Here is a 19,149-nt window from a genome sequence, read left to right on the forward strand (position 1 = left end):
CGACTCATCCCCATATCCCACCCTAACCACCCCTGTCAATCAGCATGACTGGCAAAGGTGGCGATTATTTTCCAGTGCAACGCATCGCCCAGGCGTGTCTCCCATGTCGGTATGCGGATTGAGCGCGTCATTACCCTTCCCCCTCCTTCGCGCTGGAGCTGACCTTTGAAGACGCAAGAAATGCCGTTGCACCGGTGATCGGCCCGCCTGCGCCCAGTGCCAGCGTTTAGGAAATGGTCAGTGAAATTTCTCATTTGTTCCTTTCTAATTCATTATCTGCCCTTTTTGCTCCCGTTGTTTATATTCTGGCTACTTCATTCTATGTTTGCTCTTTCCTTCGAAGCGTGACACAAGCTTGACGTCTGACAATTAGCCAAGAATGTACATATGTCGATGAAAACCCCGGGCATTATGCCGGACCTCGCCGAATCAGCCGTGATGACCCCGGCAGCTCGCAAGACAATGCAGGAACTGGAGAAACGCAGGTACAATACCGACCATGATACAGTACCGAGTAAGGCGCTGATTGACACGTATCTGCCCGGCCATCTCTAGACCACCGAACTGCTACGAAGGGTTGCGACCCTCGAGGCAAAGATCGAGAATTTCGGATCGTCCCTCCAACGGTGAGTCTCCTGCCTCGTATCAAAGTTTTCTGGAACCACGCGCAGTTGACAATTCCCGGGTTAGGATCGAGGAGTGCATGGTAGCCCTTTTGGATGGCGACAATTCTCGCCGTATCGGCCTATCGACACCCGCGAAGCAAGGCGATAACCGCCCCGGGAAATCCGATGCGACGACAGAAAGAGCCGTCAGCTCGAACGCCCAGCTGTCGGAATCTCTCTTTGAGGATTTCGGCATGCCGGAAGATGTCTTCATGGCTGTCATCGATGCTTACTTTCACTATTGTCACAACCAGCCCTACTCCTTCTTTCACGAGGAGAACTTTCGGCAACGCCTGCGAGCGCAAATAATTCCAAAACATCTAGTACTGACCGTCGTGGCGACGGCCGTGAGATTCTGTCCGCACCCATACTTCGCCAGACGGGTGCATGAGGCCTCTGTGGATTATGCGAACAGGGCCTGGAAGCTCATCGTGGCCGACTGCTTCACAGTTGGCAAGGTCGCAGAAGTATCCACTGTGCAGACGGTTGCTCTGCTGGGTCTTTTCGACTTCACAGGTAGGTCCAGCGATTTGTTGGTAAGATGATATATCGAGAGGTCGTGCTGTTTGCTAATGTCTTTGTGTGTGGTCGTCATCTAGCCGGTCGATCACGCCATGGGTCAGCATGGGTGAAGGTTGGGCTAGCTGTGAGGATCGCCCAGGATTGCGGGCTCATGCTGGAGAATGCCACATCCCTTCCTTACGCGGAGCAGGAGGAGAGACGCCGCGTCTTCTGGTCCGTCTTTCTCTTGGATCGCTTGGTCTCCTGTGGTCGTGGCCGGCCACCGGCCATAGTGGATGCGTCTTGCCATCTACAGCTGCCGTCCGATGAACCAATATGGAGGAGCGGGCTGTGGACCAAGACTCAATCGCTGGATGAAATGGCGAATCGCACGCTGCCAGTAACGCAGAGGCAGGGCGCGTTTGCCCGAGTCATAGCCATTGCGCAGATCTTGGGTCGGAGTGCCCAGTTCATGCTGCAAGACTCTAACATTCGAAATCTGCATCCCCCGTGGGACCCAAGCTCCGAATTTGCCGCCATGGAGTCGGACCTGCTGCACTTTGAGGCGTATCTGGAGATCCAGCTCCCCGTCAAAGATGTACTGGCTCCGCATATCTCGGCTGAAGGAGTCGTGGATTCGCAATCCACGGGCCCAATCATCTTTTCCCGGGCCCTATTTCACCTCTGTTACTGTTTGCTCAACCACCCTTTCCTGCTACGGCGACGCATCGATACGTGCCGTAATTTAGCCCCCATGAGCTTCATGGAACGATCCTCCGATTTGGCTTGGCACCACGCGCAGCAGATGATGACACTAATTCGCGAAGCACGCAAGTGTGGTTGCTCGTTTCACTCCTCGTCCAGCGGATACGCTGTCACCGTGGCGGGTTCCATCATAGCATTGCGCACCTACGATTCGGATCCGCAGGTTTTTGAGAAAGCCCAAGTCTTGCTCGACGAGGCTCTATTATATCTAGACACTGTTGGCCAGCACTGGAGTAACGTGATCACAATGGTATGTTTTGAGAATTCTTGGTGGCCGCGTCTTCCTGTTTTTGCGCTGACGCGTGTCTCCACAGGCTTCAATGCTCCGACGGATGGTCTATAATGGATTTTTAGGCAGTAGCCTACTTGATTGGACGCAACCATCGACGCTTACCCAGATGGAGGAAGAGACCCTCTGGGCGGTGGTTGACTACAATACCATGTCCGATCAAGATGCAGACGACACGATAATGGATGAACAGACGACAGACGGGGCCTTACTGAGCTCGTGGGTTGAGCTTTTTGGCACGGTTGATTATTCTTCATTCCCTGCCATGAGCACGATTAACCAACATTGAGAAAGCCGGTAGAAGAACGGGAGTTTTCCGACTCCCATGTACGATGTATGCGGATAGAGGTCGCTATACACACGTGTATTTTTAACAACGGCGTCATGATAAAGAATCACGCTCTGAGTCTACAGTCACATCTAATCATGGACTCAAATATGAAGTACTTGATTGAAGCGTGAACGTGTTTGGTACTAGAGACCTGGCAATACATGAGATGATTCTGTCTGGTTCATTTAACCAACAGAGAAGCAAGTCTACAGCTTGGGCTTTCCTGCTGAAGACTTCAGAGCGTCGAGAGCCTCATATATCACACTGAAGTCTCGGCCGCCAAACTCCTTAGTTGCCGCCAATGGCCTGTAAGTCTTCTCTACGCATTGTCCAACGTTGAGAGGGACGCCGGCCTGCTCAGCGGCCTTGACTGCTAGGGCGAGATCCTTATGGGCCAGCTTGGTAACGAAGCCACCTTCATAGCCGCGGTGGGCTGGAGGGCTGGATTCTCCGACCTTTACTTCAGGAACAGGATGGTTGATCTACCAGATTTTGTCAGAGTACGAATTTCTCGAAATGGGCTATGGCGCCACGGCACTCACCTCACTGGACCAGCAACGGCCGGTGGAACTGTTAATAATATCTGCAAGCACCTGCGGGTCCACTCCAAGCCTCTTACCCAGAAGCATTGCCTCGCTACACTGCATTAGCTTCGCGACGAGTAATATGAGTGACCCTGATCAGTCTTACCTTAGACCAAGCATAGTGATTCCAAGTAGAAGGCTGTAAAGGGACACGCACGAAAAGCGCCAGTTGATCAGTCGGGAGTTTACTTTCTCTCCATTTTCTCTCTAGGAAGAGAAAGGGAAGGCGGGGGATCATCGTAACAGTCTTACTTATTAGAGATCTTCGCCGCAAGTCCAGCCCCGAGATCACCACAGTAAGTGACCTTGCGAGCCATGGACTGCAAAACCGGGACCGAGCGGTTGAAGGAAGCCTTGTCGCCTCCAACCATGATAGCGAGGGTGCCGTTCTCCGCTCCGACAACACCTGCAGATCATAGGTTAGGCACAAGCTTGTGACGATGGCACAACTTGGTAGAGGGCACAACTTGGTAGATGGCAATATGGACTTACCTCCTGACACTGGGGCGTCCAGCATGTCTGCACCAGCTTTTCTGAGCTCCAGGGCAACAGCCCCGCTGACGCTCTGCTCGATGGTGGATTGGTCCATGCAAAGGGTCGCCGAGCGTTGGTCCTTGCTGAGTGTCTGGAGAGCGCTCAAAACACTCTTCTCTCCGTCAACGTATACATCCCGCACGTGCCTGCCTGTTGGCACCATGCTGATGATCATTGACGCTTGCTTGGCTACTTCATATGGCGCTGTGCGCGGAATCAGCCATGTTTCAATTTTGAGCTAGAATCTGCCATGGTTTGTCACCTACAGGGACACTTGATGAAAGGAATATTAGGACTCTCCAAGCTGTGTCGCTCGATGACACCATCTACCGCGGCCTCGTCCACGTCGCACAGGGCGAATGTGGTCTGGCCGCCATCTCCAGGAGGCGTGTATCTTTTCACGAGATTATGAAGCTGTGGCGATGTGGCTTAGAAATGGGTTCCATTCATGCGACTTCCGGGTGCGGCGGCTTACCATGTGGTTTCCCATGGCACCCAGGCCAATGAACCCGATTGTGTTGGCTCTGTCTGTTGGGATTGCCATTGCGGATGTTTGTGAGAAACCTTTTCGGGTTAAAGAGCGAGAGGTCGAGGCTTGTGAAGGATTGAAGGTCGGGCTGCCCTGTAGGTGAAGAGGTCGAGAGTGTAGAGACCCCAGTGAATTCCGCGTCTGCCGGATAATGTTGGAGGCTTGCATATTTAGAAGCGAAATCGAGGATCAAAATATAATAGAAGGATGAATCGAATTGCCTTGCTCCCGAAGATATACCAAGTTTACATACAACAACTTATTAAGCCTGGGGTAATGGGGTTCTCACAGCGAAGTATACGGGTTCGGAGTGGGGACGGTCCGGGGTGGAGACCGGTCCGTCTTGGAGTGGGAAGTTGAACTGGCCTTGAGAAGACATTTCCGATGAGAGCTTGCGACGATTTAAAGGAGCTGCTGAGACGGTCCAGGGGGTGACGTAGAGGAAACTTGGGGAACAGAAGAATCGAGGATAAAAAGGACCATAGATTATCATCGCGGGATTCTGTATCATACATCACTTTCCTTCACAACGCTCAACCCATCAGCCTCCTTTACCTTCATTGTCGGAGACAAGCCATGCTTCCAACTTTTGGGAGACTGCGACTCTGTGCCTCCCGAGCCGAATTGCGACCGGTCCTGCGCGCACCGCTGTCGTTCTCCAACATGTCATCTCAAGCTTCAAGAAGACTGGACTCCATTGTTTCGCATCTCGGGGCCAAGTCTATTGTTACTGACTCGACGGCCGGATACCGCATGACCCACGAGCCTGTCACGAACCCCCCAGACACCCCAAACTTTCTGGACAACTCCTTTGTGCGCTCTGCCGCGTCGCAATGGATCGATCTCAAGGATCCGGCAACAAACCAACAGGTTACCCGGGTACCAGAGAGTACAGATGAGGAGCTTCGGCAGGCTGTTGACTCTGCTGAACGTGCTTTCCCCGCCTGGAAGGCCACGAGTCTTCTCCACAAACAGCAGATCATGTTCAAGTTGGCCGCCTTGATCAGAGAGAACATGGACCGTCTGGCAGCTTCGATTACACTTGAGCAAGGAAAAACCTTCGCCGATGCCAAGGGCGATGTTCTGCGTGGTCTGCAAGTTGTTGAGACTGCTTGTGGCATCACCACCCAGATACCTGGCGAGGTCGTCGAGGTGTCCAAGGATATGGAAACCCGTTCCTACAGAGAGCCCTTGGGTGTGGTCGCTGCAATTTGCCCCTTCAACTTTCCGGCCATGATTCCCCTCTGGTCTCTTCCAATTGCCACGATCACTGGAAACACGATCGTGCTGAAGCCTTCTGAGAGGACACCCGGGGCCTCTATGATCATCGCTGAGCTTTGCCAAAAAGCTGGCTTCCCTGACGGCGTGGTAAACATCATTCATGGCGGCAAGCGCGCCGTCAACTTCATCATTGATAGTCCCGCTATCAAAGCCATCTCCTTTGTTGGCTCTAACCAGGCAGGTGAATACATCTATGAGAGGGGATCCGCCAAAGGCAAGAGGGTGCAGGCCAACCTCGGTGCCAAGAACCACGCAGTCATTTTGCCCGACGCCGACAAGAACCTAGCGCTCAACGGTATCGCCGGTGCCGCGTTTGGGGCCGCTGGTCAACGGTGCATGGCCCTGAGTGCGTTGGTAACCCTTGGCGGGACAGACCAGTGGCTCCCTGCTCTCGTGGATCGAGCCAAGAAACTTCAGATCAATGGCGGATTTGAGCCGGAAGCAGACTTGGGGCCGTTGGTGTCTCCAGAGAGCTTAAAGAGAGTGGAGGATCTCATCGCCAGTGCTGAGGCGGAGGGCGCAACAATCCTCCTTGATGGCAGAGGTCAAAGGCCGGCCAAGTACCCTAACGGAAACTTTGTAAGTCGCTCTTTTCTCTTTCTGATGCAATGTCTTCGTCTTAGTCCTCCAAACTGATTTCTTCTCCAAGGTTGGTCCAACAATCATCACGAACGTCAAGCCGCATATGAAATGCTACACCGAAGAGATCTTCGGCCCAGTCCTCGTCTGCTTGAGTGCTGATAACCTCGATCAAGCTATCAAACTCATTAACGACAACCCTTACGGTAATGGAGCTGTAGTGTTCACGAGGTCCGGAGGTGCGGCCGCAAAGTTCCAGAAGGGTCTCGAGGCTGGACAGCTCGGCATCAACGTCCCGATTCCCGTGCCCCTCCCCATGTTCTCATTCACCGGCAACAAGAAGTCAATTGCTGGAACCGGCTCTCTGAACTTCTATGGAAAGGATGGCCTGAGATTCTATACGCAGTGGAAGACTGTGACTTCTCTATGGAAGTCCGAGGACATCGGCACGACACAGAGTTTGGTGAACATGCCAAAGGTGGAATAAGTTGATGACTTGTGATAGGTATAGTTTTCAGCAATTTATAACCTTTTGAACGATGAGTTACACTGGCAAGCGTACTTCGTTACTCTTTATTATCTATTTCGGCATCCAATTCATACAGGATCTGCCACTTGTTCTATGCAGACTACCTCTCTCGCCGCTACCATCAACACTGACCTCTGGCTTACCTCCTAAGAAGCAGCAACCCTTACCGTGGCTTATTCTTTCAGCTGCTTTGCCACCTTATATACTTCCTTATTCTCTGGTGCTTCCCATAGGCTGCTATGCCTCATGGTGACTCCTGGTAAGCGGGATCGTTTTTGATCATTGTGATCAATCTACTGGAATCTATTACGAGAGTTTTTACGTGGCTACCCTTCTGAGATTTTAACCTATAACCGGTGATAGTTCCTAAGTTCCCAGTCTGTTTTCTGGGTGGTGGTTTGTATATCAATCAATGTTTGGAGGTAATCGGTGGAGCCTTCATCCCGAAAGCGAGATGGACATACATGCCGTATATACAAAGACAGCAGGTAGCTAGCTCAGCACGTCCTATGCCTCTATTCAGGGAAGCTGAGCGGCCTAAGGCCGCTAGAAAAATACTACTTGCCCAATCTGAATTTGAGGAATTAGCATGAACCAAACGCCTAGGATCGGTCTGACGATCCAAAGAAATATCTCCCGGCCCGGTTCATGCCTGTAATTGTGCCTATCTCCTTCCAGAAAGAGATCGGCGGATCGTCAATCATCGTCTGGCTTTCGTAGATATCGATCGCTGGCCGCTCCCACACGAGGTCGACTTCAGAGCCTTCCTTCAGCTTGGACTTTTTGACCACTTTCCAGAAGATATAGAGAATTGGGGCGAGGAGCTGCATCGTATAATTAGCAAAGAAGCCTTGGACACTCCATGGCGTGAAAGCGCTATAGCCGTAGCCGATGGCCACAAGGAATTCCAGAACCAAGGAGATCCAAGCGCCGTAGGGTTGGAAGTATCCATAGTAGGGTAGATTCCTGCGATTGACGCCTTGGACTTTGCAAGCGTTGTAGTAGCGCAGGTATGTAATCGATATGACGACGTAGTTTACAAGCCCGCCGCCAGCAATGAGTGATAGAAGAATATTGAGGGCATTGGCGGAGCCATTGCTAACCGAAAGAAAGGATAGGAATGGGAAAAGCATGGTGACAAGGAAGCAATAGACAGGAATGCCCTTATTTGTACATCTTTTGAGGAAAGAAGGTGCGTGTCCCTGGACTGCAAGGCCGTAAAGGCAACGCACCGAACAGTATGTATATGTGTTGCCAGCAGAGAGAATGCTGGTGAAGAGGAGAGCGTTCACAATATGAGGTAGGACGGTGATGCCCATATTTGTCATTGCGATGACGTACGGAGAGCCAACGGCACTTGAGGAGCCTTCGCCGTCGATAAAGATTTGCTGTAGCTTCGGATCATTACTGGGGAGAACCACGCCGACGGCGAGCGCACTGCCGATGAAGAAGATACCAAAGCGGAAGTAGACGGTCTTGAAGGCTGTCTTGATGTAGATGCTTGGGTGTTTGGCCTCTGCGGCGATCATGGTGATATAATCAGGCCCGACGATGATGAAAGCCGCAACCGCAAGCACGCTCAAGAAACCTTCGAAATGCCCAAGAGCTTCGGTGGAAGCCGCCTGCGAAACGAAAGGACCGGGGTTGTTCCAATAGCGGAACCCATATGCATCACCTTGAGGGTTCCCACCCACCATCGTGATGAATGTAAAGGCGAAGACTATGAACATGAGGATGACTTTGCCGCTAGAGAGCCAGAACTCGGCCTCTCCAAAGACGGACACAGCTACGATATTGAGAAGACTACAGCAGTTTTCAAGATCATATTAGCGGGAGGAGTCTCTTGCTGACCACAGGGGATTCTGTCCCATAGTTGGGCAACTAACCCGTAGAAGATGATGACACCCAAGCAAAACCCAGCAAGTGGACCTGGCTGAACAATCTCCGGTGCCCAGTAAGACGTCACCCCATTCAACGCCACGATCTCGAAGGGAATCAGGAGGGCTTCGTAGAGGAAGAAATTCCAACCGATGGCGAAACCGAGTGCGTCGTCCACCCAATGCCCGGCCAGACGAATGAAACCTCCTGATATGGGCATTTGAGTCACCATCTCTGCCGCCGAGTTATTGATCAGGGATATAACGCAGGAGTAGGCCAGGAAGCAAAGCAGCAAGTTACCAGGCCCACCCGTAGCTAACGCGCTACCGATGCTGATAAAGAGGCCAGTTCCAATAGTCCCGCCAATGGCTGTGAGCTGGATATGGCGGTTATTGAGGCGTCGATGAAGGCCTCCAGAGCTGATTGCACTGATCTCCGTGGCCTCCTCTCGGTGTTCATACTCGATACATCTTGTGCTGTCGCCTCTGCCACAATCGTCAGAAACCTTGTCAGATGTGACAATCATTTTGTTATGGATTTATAAAGCGTATGTCGAGTATTTTCCCAAGTATAGTATCAGACTTCATTCAATGGGGTAATATATGCAACGGGGTCAACTGGGCTTGAAGTCCCTTTTATGAGCATAAGCCGTGAGGAAAGACCTGCTCAAAGGAGAAAGAGAAGCGAGAACTGTCACTCGGTATTAAGCAGTACATGAGACTTCCTCAGGACTCCTTCAGCAAGGGAGAGGCCATAATATTCACTGTAAGGTCTCTGCTATGTCCATAACGCTAGTACACAGCCAAACAGAAGCTTACATTCACAGGGCCTAGTCCCACCACATTCAGAGCCAAGCACTATACGGTTTCCCCACGGTTTTCGTCTCCCCATCCACCCAGAATCCGGGGTGACAATACTTCGGACACGGACCGTCCCCACTACAGTGGAGTATGTATGGAGACGGTCCGGCCGCCCCACCTGGCCACCCGACCCCGGAGGAGGGGGAGTATGAAGAACGCGGGGCATGACGTGTCTTCTTGAAAAGGGGACTTACTGTGACCGGAATTGGCTTGAAGAAAGCATATGACATGATGTAAGAAGGCACGTTACGTATTGTAGCACTAGATTCCATATCTACGGCAGTGCGCGGGCATCTGGGGCAAACTCTTCCTACGGCGGCCCATAAGGGGCATCGCTCGTATGCCTATCTAGGACTAGTGCGATTGGACTTTCAACTGGTGAGTCCTATTTCAGATAGAAGCACTCAGGCCTTAGATCGTCAAAGCCGTCATAGTTACTACGGGATCAGTAAGAGAAACATTTGAATATATTAGTAAATGAGTTTGTCTATACAAGTAAATAGAAATGAGATTAATGAATAGAAAGGGGTAGAAAATTTGAAGACAAGAAGACTTAAGGTACCTATAAAGGACCTATCTAGTGGCTACTGATTGGCCCTCTAATATGTGGGTAGTTCTATTACGTACAGATAGTAACCAAGTACTAAAGTCTTCCTAAACCTATCTTAACGAAATTAAGATATTCTTATTATGTATTATTTGACCACCAAATGTAACGGAAAATAGTAATAAAAATGCAGGGTATACCTGGCACTTTGGCAGTGGAGCGCGGAAGACTACACATACATAGTATTATTTTAATTATTGTACAGGTGGTGGGTCCCAAACAGGCATGTGCGCGATGGCCATTATGGGCCGCCGCGCACTGCCGTAGATATGGAATCAAGTGCTACGATACGTGTCGTGCCTTCTTAAATAGCCTGCTGTTCGCAGCTCGGCGTATGATTGGCTACCAACTTCTGTGGCCTCGGTGAACGATTGCGGAGGCAAAGGTTGGCGCGGTGGTCAAGTCGAGCTCCTCTGGCAGCCATGAAGAGATTTACAAGGTTGTCATGGGCACCAAGAGCATGAGTGATCTACAAAGCCCGAAGTTCAGAGGGATCGTCAATCTCTCGGTCAGAAGGGCATCCGACCAGTTATCAGAAGACCGTTTAGCGTGTTGGGCAACCTCGAAGACATGGAAGGGGGACGCCAGATGGAGGAACTTGTCATTGAGATAGACGACGAAATTAGTCTCAAAACAGGAATTCGGATACTTTGGGTCGTTGTCTTTCTTTGTCTACTTCCAATTAAAAGATAAATGTAAATGAAACAAATTTTATATTTTGTCTTTCTTTGTCTACTTAATTTGCATAGTACAATCACCTTTATTTCCCCCTTTTTGTCAGTAGGTGGAAGATTCTTAGAGATGGTGGAGATGCCCTCCAGGCAGTCTGACTGTAATCAACTATGTTCAATAGGCAACTCTAAGCATGAAGATCTTGTTTCACGGTGTAAAATCTCGAGCCATGGTATGTTCATTTGGGTCAATAAAGGTTTTTCTATGGAAACGAACGCCACGAACGCCGACGTCGTTATAGCCACGAGATTGCATCGCTTGGACGGTAGCAGTTTGGCTCAGGCGCCGTGGTATGTTGTGGCGAGGCCTCGACGCTGGCCAATTTCGTGACCGGTTTTAGCAGCTCGAAATCGCCCCAATCACCATTCAATCTCGTCGTATACTGAGAGTCCTTTGCAAAGAATGCGGGCATAACATCCTTCCACCCTTTAAGAGCCACGTCCAGCAGTTCGAGCACAAACAGGTCAGGACCCATCTCGTCCCATTTGAACTTTTCATTGCACTTCTGGACGACAGTTGGAGCGTACAGTCCCAGTTCGGGCTTAAGGTGGAGAGAGGCCGCGGCCATCAGCGAGGCGAAGACGTGGTACGATCCTCCCTGCATTGTGCGGTCTCTGATTGCCATCATGGTGCCGATAGCCCCGATTAATCCGGTCAGCATGTCCGGGACGGGCAGTGCAGGCAGGACGCACGTGCCATCCGTGTGGCCGAGACTTCGCCCCGTCACGTATGAGCATCCGGAGGCTGCATCGGCGACCTGTTGCCAGCCAGGCCGCTCGGCCATGGGACCGTCGGGCCCATAGCAATTCTCCTCTACATAAACAATACCCTTGCCCCGCTTGCCTGCCATCTCGAGAAGGCTGTGAAGACTAAGACCTTTCCGGGAGATCACGCCGGGCCGATAACCTTGGACAAAGACATCTGCGTCCTGGATGAGGGCCCACAATCTTTCGACGTCTTCATCCTTGGCAAGATCAACATCAACTGTTCGCACACCAGCGTTGAGCGTTAATTGGAGTGACTGCCATAAGCTTACGTTAGCATGCGCTCTGTCGGACGGCAGATGCAACAGGTGATCCAGAAAGAAGAGAATAGAGCATCCCGGATAAGATAGGGGATGAAATGAGTTGAGTGACTCACGTTAAAGTCTGGGAGGCGTCCGCAGTTGACGCGAATGACATCAGCCCCAAAAGCAGCCAAGGTCGTCCCGATGACAGGACCTGCAATGACACGAACCAGCTCAACGACCTTGATCCCAGCGAGGGGTCGCTTATCAGAGAATATGCTCAGTGGTATGGCAGGCGTGGGGACAGCATGGGTCTGCTGTGAATAATTGATGAGAGGATGCCTGTCAAGGTCCTGAGCCATGCGGGTTTCGGACCACCCGGCCGGCGTGTAGCAGATGCTGCCGCAGAGGCCCCGAGACACGTACATCATCTCCAGCTCGTTAGCACTGTACCTACGGACGTGCTCAGCGATGGTCTTGACTGCCTTATCGTTACTGTCGCATTGTGTCGCCGGGTCCAGGCCAATCAGCCGCAACGTCGGGTCCGCGTCGAGGGACCCGTGCAGTTGATACCAAACGCCGGGGTCTTTGGTCTCGTAATTTGCCGTTGCTCGTAGCCTGAGCGGGGCCGCGAACGTGTCCTTCTCCAGATCCTTGGGGAAGATGGAACCTAGCTTGCCCTCCTTGGCAATCTCACGCACGGTCTGGCCGTTCCGCTTGGTCATACCGAGGCTGCCCAGCCAGATGGCCGCGTGGTCGGTGTCGACGCTGACACCACGCGTGGGAACTTGTCCATCCCGGATCTCCAGGATCTCGTTCGCAACTATGCCGGCCATAGCATGAAGGGCTCCGGCGATGACAGCAGATTTCAAGGGACCGGGGATGATTGTCCCGGGAGACCCCGTGAATGTGACTGAGTTCAAGGCCGCTGGATCCTTTGTGAAGCCCGGCGTGGAATTTGCCAGCATCTGCATGAGCCTCTTTGCATCTTCAGGAACCGGGAGAGCTTCCGAGTCAATCCATGATCCGGGTCCGTAGACGTCGGCCCCAGAGACTATTCGGGTCATGGCTGCAGAGTCGGAGTGTTTTTAGAGCAAGGAATGATTCGTAAAAATCGGGAAACAAAAGAACCGAGAATGCGAATTTGAGGTTTCACATCCGCAAACTCATGATACATCTGACAACCAGAACCGCTTGTGCTTTTTTATATCATGGCGCGGCAGGCAACTTGTCCGGTACACCCCTCATCCAGCGAATAGAGTATGACTATGTGGGCCCGGTCCGGGCGGTCCGGTACGGAGCCCTCGTGCCAGCATGGTCACCGTTCCACCCTTAGCCCTTAGCCCTTAGTACCCTTTACCTAACCTTTTGCACTAGAAGGCGTGTGAAGTCACAATCACATCACCGGAAGATTGACATGAGAAGGGGAAAGAGGAAAATCAAGTCAATGATAGTACGGGCCCAGTGAGCGCTAAAGAGCTGTTACCTGCGTCCTCGCACATCAAGTTGTGTTGTACAAACAGATACCTTGTCTTCTTAATGTTTACATAGACGGTAGTGTAATCAATGATTAATTGCTCATGTCTGGTTCTCCTGTCCATTCTGTCCCGAAAATCGATAAATGACATTCTCAAATGACCCCTCGGCGAAAACATAGAACCACCGCAGCCTTTCGTTTCCTCGGTTCACGATTTTGTGCTCTGCATTTCCAGGGATAAAGACTGTGCTACCGGCAATGACGTCTGTCGAGATACCGTCGATCGTGATCTCTCCTTCTCCTTCAAGAATGTGGTATACTTCCGCTTGGTCGTGACGATGAGCACAAAGCTGGCCTGTCTTAGGTGGGCACATTGCGATCCCAACGCTAAGATCGGAGGTTTCTGTATTTGGAGCGCTAATGAGAGTATGCCAGGTGACTTCACCGCGGGCTGGATCGTCGAAAGATTCCGAGGGAGTAATCATTGCATAGGAAGGGGGAAGGATGACGGGGCTTGGTGGCTTCTTCTGTATCTTTGACATGATGGATAGCGAGAGGGGGTAGCAAAGTTGACTTGTCTCGATTTCGCTCACGAGGATTTCATGCAAGAAATATGGTGGGGAAGTGGGTTTGATCTGGTCATCTTCACCTGGGCATTTATCTGTGATTTGTATTGCTCACCATCAACCCCAATCCCGCCGATACCGGGGTTTCAGATGGATACTTTTCCCTTTTCCGGTAAGCTTATTCCGCCACCAGCCACGGGAAACATGGCACTTACCAATTGATTAATATGGCATTGGCTCCTACCAGTCCCCAGTTTAGTACTTGGTCGGCGGAACATCCAGCAAGCCATGTCCACCAAGACAGCCAGCAATGATCTCACTGCCATAGAGATATCGGCTCTGTTGCTTTCGAGAGAAAAAAGGAAAATCACACATTGCTGAGATGCGGAGGTATAAAACCATTAATGGCCACCACGGGGACCCATATTTCTAGCTAGACATCGCCAAAACCTAAAAATGGGCCCAACCCATAGGGGTAATTCCCTTAGACACCAAGGGATTTAGGGTAGACGTTTCCAGTATAGGGAAATAAAAGTAGGTTAGGGTCTAAGGCATTTAATCTTTATAAGTATAACGGATTTACATTCTACCCTTAGGGGAAGCTAATATTATTATTAGACTTTCGCAGAACCTAACTCAACCCAGATCTATAGAGGCATTTATAAGGACGAACTCGTAACTACCTTAAATGCAAATTAGTCAAATTTAATATCAATAAAAAGATAATGATCTATAAATTCTAAGAACATCTTTTATATTCTCTATTAGTCACCTATAGCTCTTGCTATCGTAGGTCAAAGTTTCTTCTTTTTAGTATTTTAGTATAGACATCGCCAAAACCTGAAAATGGGCCTTAGGCTTTGCCTTGGACCTAAGGCCTATGAATGGGGCCCATTAGGGGCCCATTATGCTTCAAATAGTGCAAATATCTACTTATTTTAGTATAACATAAAAATATGCATTTTTAGTCTATATTTTTGGGTATTTTATATACATAAGCTTAGTAGCTATAATTGATTTTAGAAGTAATTTAATTAAAGAATATTAATATTAATAAACTATTTAAGGTCTAGGATAAATATATTAGTTATCCTCAAAATGCCTAGGACGTTTCCGCGTCCTTACTAATGTGCGTATTATGTCACGGTGTGTATGCGTACAACCGTTCTGCCTGAGTTCTGCCTATAGATTAAGGTATATATATGCGAGAGCAGTGTAAAGCTTTGGCTTTACATACTAGTCTTTTGCTGATAGCGCAGCGGTTTAGCTTCTGAATGCTCCCAGAGGTCACGCCGTGACATATTAGGGTATTTTCTTCCTCTATCACTAGAAGAGTTTCATTATCATCATCACTACTATTCTCACTATCCTTACTATTCTTATTATGCTCGCTATTCTTACTATTCTTACTATTCTCACTATTCTTAAGGAATATTATTTCTAACTCCTTAGGCCTGTCACGGCGTGACCTCTGGGAGCATTCAGAAGCTAAACCGCTGCGCTATCAGCAAAAGACTAGTATGTAAAGCCAAAGCTTTACACTGCTCTCGCATATATATACCTTAATCTATAGGCAGAACTCAGGCAGAACGGTTGTACGCATACACACCGTGACAGTACCCCTCTTCTAGGTCACGCTAGTCCCTTAGCGCTAGAACAGGACAGAAAGGATTAGGTAATATATGCTAGCCCCCAAATCTAGGCAAGATTTGTAAGCCATGAAAATTCAATCGCGCACACTGGGATTCGAACTCATGACCTATAGGGTGGCTTTACATCCTGTCCTTTCGCGATCCACAGGTTATTGAAAGCGGAGATGATGTCAATCTTCGTGAAGTATTTCATCCCTTTTAGGTTATTCAGGGTCTCCTTCGTAAGCGGCAGCGGGTAACGGTCTTTGGTAGTGATCGCATTTAGCGCGCGGTAGTCCATATAGAACCGGAGGCCTCCGTCTGGTTTCTTAACAAACAGAACGGGTAAGGCCGCAGGCGAAGAGCTCGGACGGATAAACCCTTTCTTTAGGTTATCTCCAATCCAGTCTTTTAGGACTTCTAGCTCATTCCAGGACATCGGGTATAGGGGTCCGAACGGCAGGGGTTTATCTTCTTATAATATAATCTTATGATCGTAAGGTCGATAGGGCGGCAAGCGATTGGCTTCCTCCAGGGAGAACACTTCTGCGAAGTCTCGGAATTCCATAGGCAGTATAGAGGTAGGGTCGGGCTCGGTAGTGGTCTTCAGGTTCAGTATAGCTTCGATATCTTCAGTAGTTATAGCGAACATTCGGTAGTTCCTTCTAGCGTATATAGCGCACGCGGATAACGACACGGCCGCCACGTCTCGTTTCTCGAGACTAGCGGGTCGTGTAGGTAGGGACTTCGGACGGGTCTTAATAGGTATGTTATAGAGCGCTTGGATCTTCGCGCTTCGCTAGGGTGTATTATAGTTCCTTCGGCAGTAGTCACTATTAAACTCAACGGTATGTTCGGCGAAGCGAATATAGGGGTCGTGCACTTTCAGCCATAGTAGGCCCAATACAATCGGGTAGTGCGCTAGCTATGTGGCTAGGAAGTAAGCTCTTCTCTCTTGGTAGTTATTAATATAGATGTGTATCTACACGTAGTAGGTGATCAGGCCACTCTTAGCTTCTTGCCTATTAAATCCCTCTAGTTAGATCGCGTTCGTAAGTGGTAGGAGGGTAAGACCGTTCTCTTAGGCCTACTCTTGGTCGATAAATCTCTTTCCTTCTACCCTGGAGTCTAGTATAGCGTAACTTAGGAGTTCCTTTTCCTTTTGGTATAGTATAATAGGTAATATCATTAGATCGGATCGGCGGGTTTCCTCTTCAACGGAGAGGCCATTTAGGGCGGCGATAGATAGATAGATAACGCGCGGTTATAGCGCCTAGTCGCGACTTAGGCCAGGCTAACGCCTTTTACCGAGTCCTTAGGGGATAGCGAGCGGCTAAAGGTAGAGCGGCCGCGGGGGTTACTACCCAGAGAGGGGGAACGGGGTCCGTTCAGGGGCGAACAGGAGAAAACGGTCATCTAGCGGGCCGCCAGTGGGCGCTTATCAGCTTACAGGTAGTCTTAGACGAAGTGCTCCTTTAAGCCATAGTGGAAGCAGGCGTTCTATTCATAGCGGGATGGGTTCTAGCGGTTAGGGGAGAACCGGCGGCGGGTAGTAGATAGGTCCATAGTATTAGGGTTCGCGGGCGGGGGAGTTAGAACTCGTTCAGGGCCTTATCTCCAGGAGTTAGGCTCGGTGGCCTTTAAGGCGGCCCTTATAGCTACAGAGGAAGTTTGGGGGGTAGCTAACTAGCTGCTGTCGTACTAGGCCCGACGATTCTCTAGGTTCTAAAGGAATTATGCTAGGTCGAGGTAGTCTCCCTTCGGCGGTTCGTGGTATAGTAGCATACTCTTTAGCTCTCGGTTAATCGCTTACTCAAGCATCGTGGGTAGGGCTTCTTTATATATCTCGCCTTCCATAGCAAGACGCTAGAACTCCGCGAAGAACAAACTAAACTCTTTATTTCCCTATCGTAAGCGGTAGAGTTCGTTTCGGGCATTTCGGGCGCGGTTAGGGTCTCTAAAGGCCCGTTCTAGGATGTCTAGGATATTAGTGAAGTCGTTTAACTAGTAGATACCTTCATAGATATACGGCAGGATCTAGGCGTAAGGGACGCCCTTCAGACGGTTAGTTATATAGGTCATCTAGGACTACGGGGTCGGGAAACAGTCATGGTTGATATTCAGCTTCTCCTTAACCTAGGAAATAAATCGGCGGAGGTCCTTTCGTTCCCCTTTAAACTTATCAGGGTCGGGAAGACGTTCAGATCGTATATAGGAGCCAGAAGACTTAGGAGTAAGCGACGGAGGCGCTCCCATAGTAACAGCTATAGTAGGCTCAGCAGCAGGCTTAAGGGCAGGGACGGGTGCGGTATTCACCATAGGGATGGCGAGCTTGGCCGCACGCATCCGCGCGGCTTCCACGCGGGCGATATTCTATTATACCTCGTCATAGAGCTTCTTCTAGTAATCCAGGATAGCGGCATCTCGCAGGCGGTTACGCTCGGCCATGGCTAGCTCATTCGTGAGGCGGCTAATCTCTATCTTCGCGGCTTATAGCTACAGTTTGGCTTAGTCTACGCGCTCACGGGCGTCGGTCGCATCTGAGTGGACACTTTCGATATAGTCATACACGCGGCGGCAGTATTCGAACCACTAGTCGGGGTGGTCTCTTATATACTCAGCGAACTACTCTAGGTCGCTTAGCAGGAACGGGGGCTACGGGACTAGGTCGGATATCTTTAGATAATCAACTCCTAAAGGGGGAGGAGCTACGTAGTATCAGGGTGCGGGCGGACAGGGTTGTAATAGGAGGAGATCGACGGGATCAGAACGTATCCAGAAGGGTTCTAATTGATCAGGTGGCAGACGGGGGCAGACTAGCGTAAGCTATTATACAAGACGTAGCTCGAAGAGCTATAACAGGATCCAGGATGGATGTGTAGATAAATGGATCATAGATCACGTGCCTGTGATCTTCCTTATCAGTCCTGGCGGGTCCCCACGGACCCTAACAGTTCACACCGTGACAGGACCCATAGGCATAGGACTAGAATTTAGTAGCTCCCGCGGGTTTTATCTAGGTCTAAGATAGATAATAAGATAATAGATAAGCTAGAGGACTTATTAGAAAAACATAAATAGAATTAAGAGGAAGACTAGTTAAAACTTAACGAATTTAATTTAGTATGGAGATAAAAAATCTAAGTCTTTTCCTTAAAGATTATATATATAGAAACTAGATAAATTACTAATCTTTTAGTATTCTTAGTTAGTAGATTATATAGGGACTTTATATAGATATAGGTAATTTTATGACTCCTATAGGAAACCTATAGATATACCTAGGACGGGAAATAGGTAAAAAAAAATCCCATAGGAGTGGGGCGTGGTAGTTAAAACCATATTATCCTAGCCTATATGACTAAGGGCCCACGGGCATGGGACTAGAATTTAGTAGCTCCCGCGGGTTTTATCTAGGTCTAGTTAGGATGTATTAGGGGGAAGCTATAGTTCCGCTAGAGCCTTAAAGTACGACGATGCCTTAGAGTATGTGCTATTTAGAATTTTTGATCGATGTAGTTTTCCTAATTACATAAATTCATTCATAGAGTATGATAGAGGCCGGTTCAGAGCCAAAACCCGACTAATAGAAGGTCTACACCATATTAGATTCAACATTGAGTTTGTTTCCGCCTTAAACATTTGAATGTTGGGTCTAGTGGACTCCGAGTTGTGGAGAGTTTGCGGGGAAAACCGGGGATCGGGTTTTTTTGCCTCTGGCATTGAATTGAGGAAAGCCGCAACGCCGGATCTCACCGAAAAGGCCCTATGTAAGCGACTTAACTCAAATTATCGAGACAATCGC

At 49.7% G+C, this 19,149-nt stretch overlaps 7 protein-coding genes across 7 annotated transcripts; 2 read left to right on the plus strand and 5 right to left on the minus strand.

Annotated features, from left to right (window-relative positions):
• Nucleotides 1-411: 411 nt before the first annotated feature.
• On the plus strand, nt 412-2,509 carry N7484_000748 (fungal specific transcription factor domain-containing protein; the record flags this gene model as incomplete). Its single annotated transcript, XM_057111169.1, has 5 exons — nt 412-507; nt 556-626; nt 691-1,181; nt 1,265-2,181; nt 2,246-2,509. 5 exons carry the CDS (start codon nt 412-414, stop codon nt 2,507-2,509), a joined length of 1,839 nt encoding a protein of 612 aa, XP_056978395.1.
• Nucleotides 2,510-2,757: 248 nt separating this feature from the next.
• Nucleotides 2,758-4,213, minus strand: N7484_000749 (NAD(P)-dependent oxidoreductase; the record flags this gene model as incomplete). The annotated part of the gene is made up of 7 exons (XM_057111170.1): nt 2,758-3,033; nt 3,094-3,187; nt 3,242-3,274; nt 3,388-3,541; nt 3,628-3,873; nt 3,936-4,083; nt 4,145-4,213. 7 exons carry the CDS (start codon nt 4,211-4,213, stop codon nt 2,758-2,760), a joined length of 1,020 nt encoding a protein of 339 aa, XP_056978396.1.
• Nucleotides 4,214-4,774: 561 nt separating this feature from the next.
• On the plus strand, nt 4,775-6,545 carry N7484_000750 (CoA-acylating methylmalonate-semialdehyde dehydrogenase; the record flags this gene model as incomplete). Its single annotated transcript, XM_057111171.1, has 2 exons — nt 4,775-6,058; nt 6,129-6,545. The coding sequence occupies 2 exons, from the start codon at nt 4,775-4,777 to the stop codon at nt 6,543-6,545; spliced, it is 1,701 nt and encodes a 566-aa protein (XP_056978397.1).
• Nucleotides 6,546-7,189: 644 nt separating this feature from the next.
• N7484_000751 (amino acid permease/ SLC12A domain-containing protein) lies at nt 7,190-8,991 on the minus strand (the record flags this gene model as incomplete). Its single annotated transcript, XM_057111172.1, has 2 exons — nt 7,190-8,390; nt 8,474-8,991. The coding sequence occupies 2 exons, from the start codon at nt 8,989-8,991 to the stop codon at nt 7,190-7,192; spliced, it is 1,719 nt and encodes a 572-aa protein (XP_056978398.1).
• A 1,908-nt stretch (nt 8,992-10,899) lies between these two features.
• Nucleotides 10,900-12,737, minus strand: N7484_000752 (alpha methylacyl-CoA racemase; the record flags this gene model as incomplete). Its single annotated transcript, XM_057111173.1, has 2 exons — nt 10,900-11,685; nt 11,805-12,737. 2 exons carry the CDS (start codon nt 12,735-12,737, stop codon nt 10,900-10,902), a joined length of 1,719 nt encoding a protein of 572 aa, XP_056978399.1.
• Nucleotides 12,738-13,248: 511 nt separating this feature from the next.
• N7484_000753 (uncharacterized protein) lies at nt 13,249-13,689 on the minus strand (the record flags this gene model as incomplete). Its single annotated transcript, XM_057111174.1, has 1 exon — nt 13,249-13,689. One exon carries the CDS (start codon nt 13,687-13,689, stop codon nt 13,249-13,251), a length of 441 nt encoding a protein of 146 aa, XP_056978400.1.
• Nucleotides 13,690-17,480: 3,791 nt separating this feature from the next.
• On the minus strand, nt 17,481-17,690 carry N7484_000754 (uncharacterized protein; the record flags this gene model as incomplete). Its single annotated transcript, XM_057111175.1, has 1 exon — nt 17,481-17,690. The coding sequence occupies one exon, from the start codon at nt 17,688-17,690 to the stop codon at nt 17,481-17,483; it is 210 nt and encodes a 69-aa protein (XP_056978401.1).
• Nucleotides 17,691-19,149: the final 1,459 nt, after the last annotated feature.

The sequence above is a fragment of the Penicillium longicatenatum genome, assembly GCF_028827895.1.
Source record: "Penicillium longicatenatum strain IBT 33135 chromosome Unknown contig_11_segment0_segment0, whole genome shotgun sequence".
Taxonomy (NCBI): Eukaryota; Fungi; Ascomycota; class Eurotiomycetes; order Eurotiales; family Aspergillaceae; genus Penicillium; species Penicillium longicatenatum.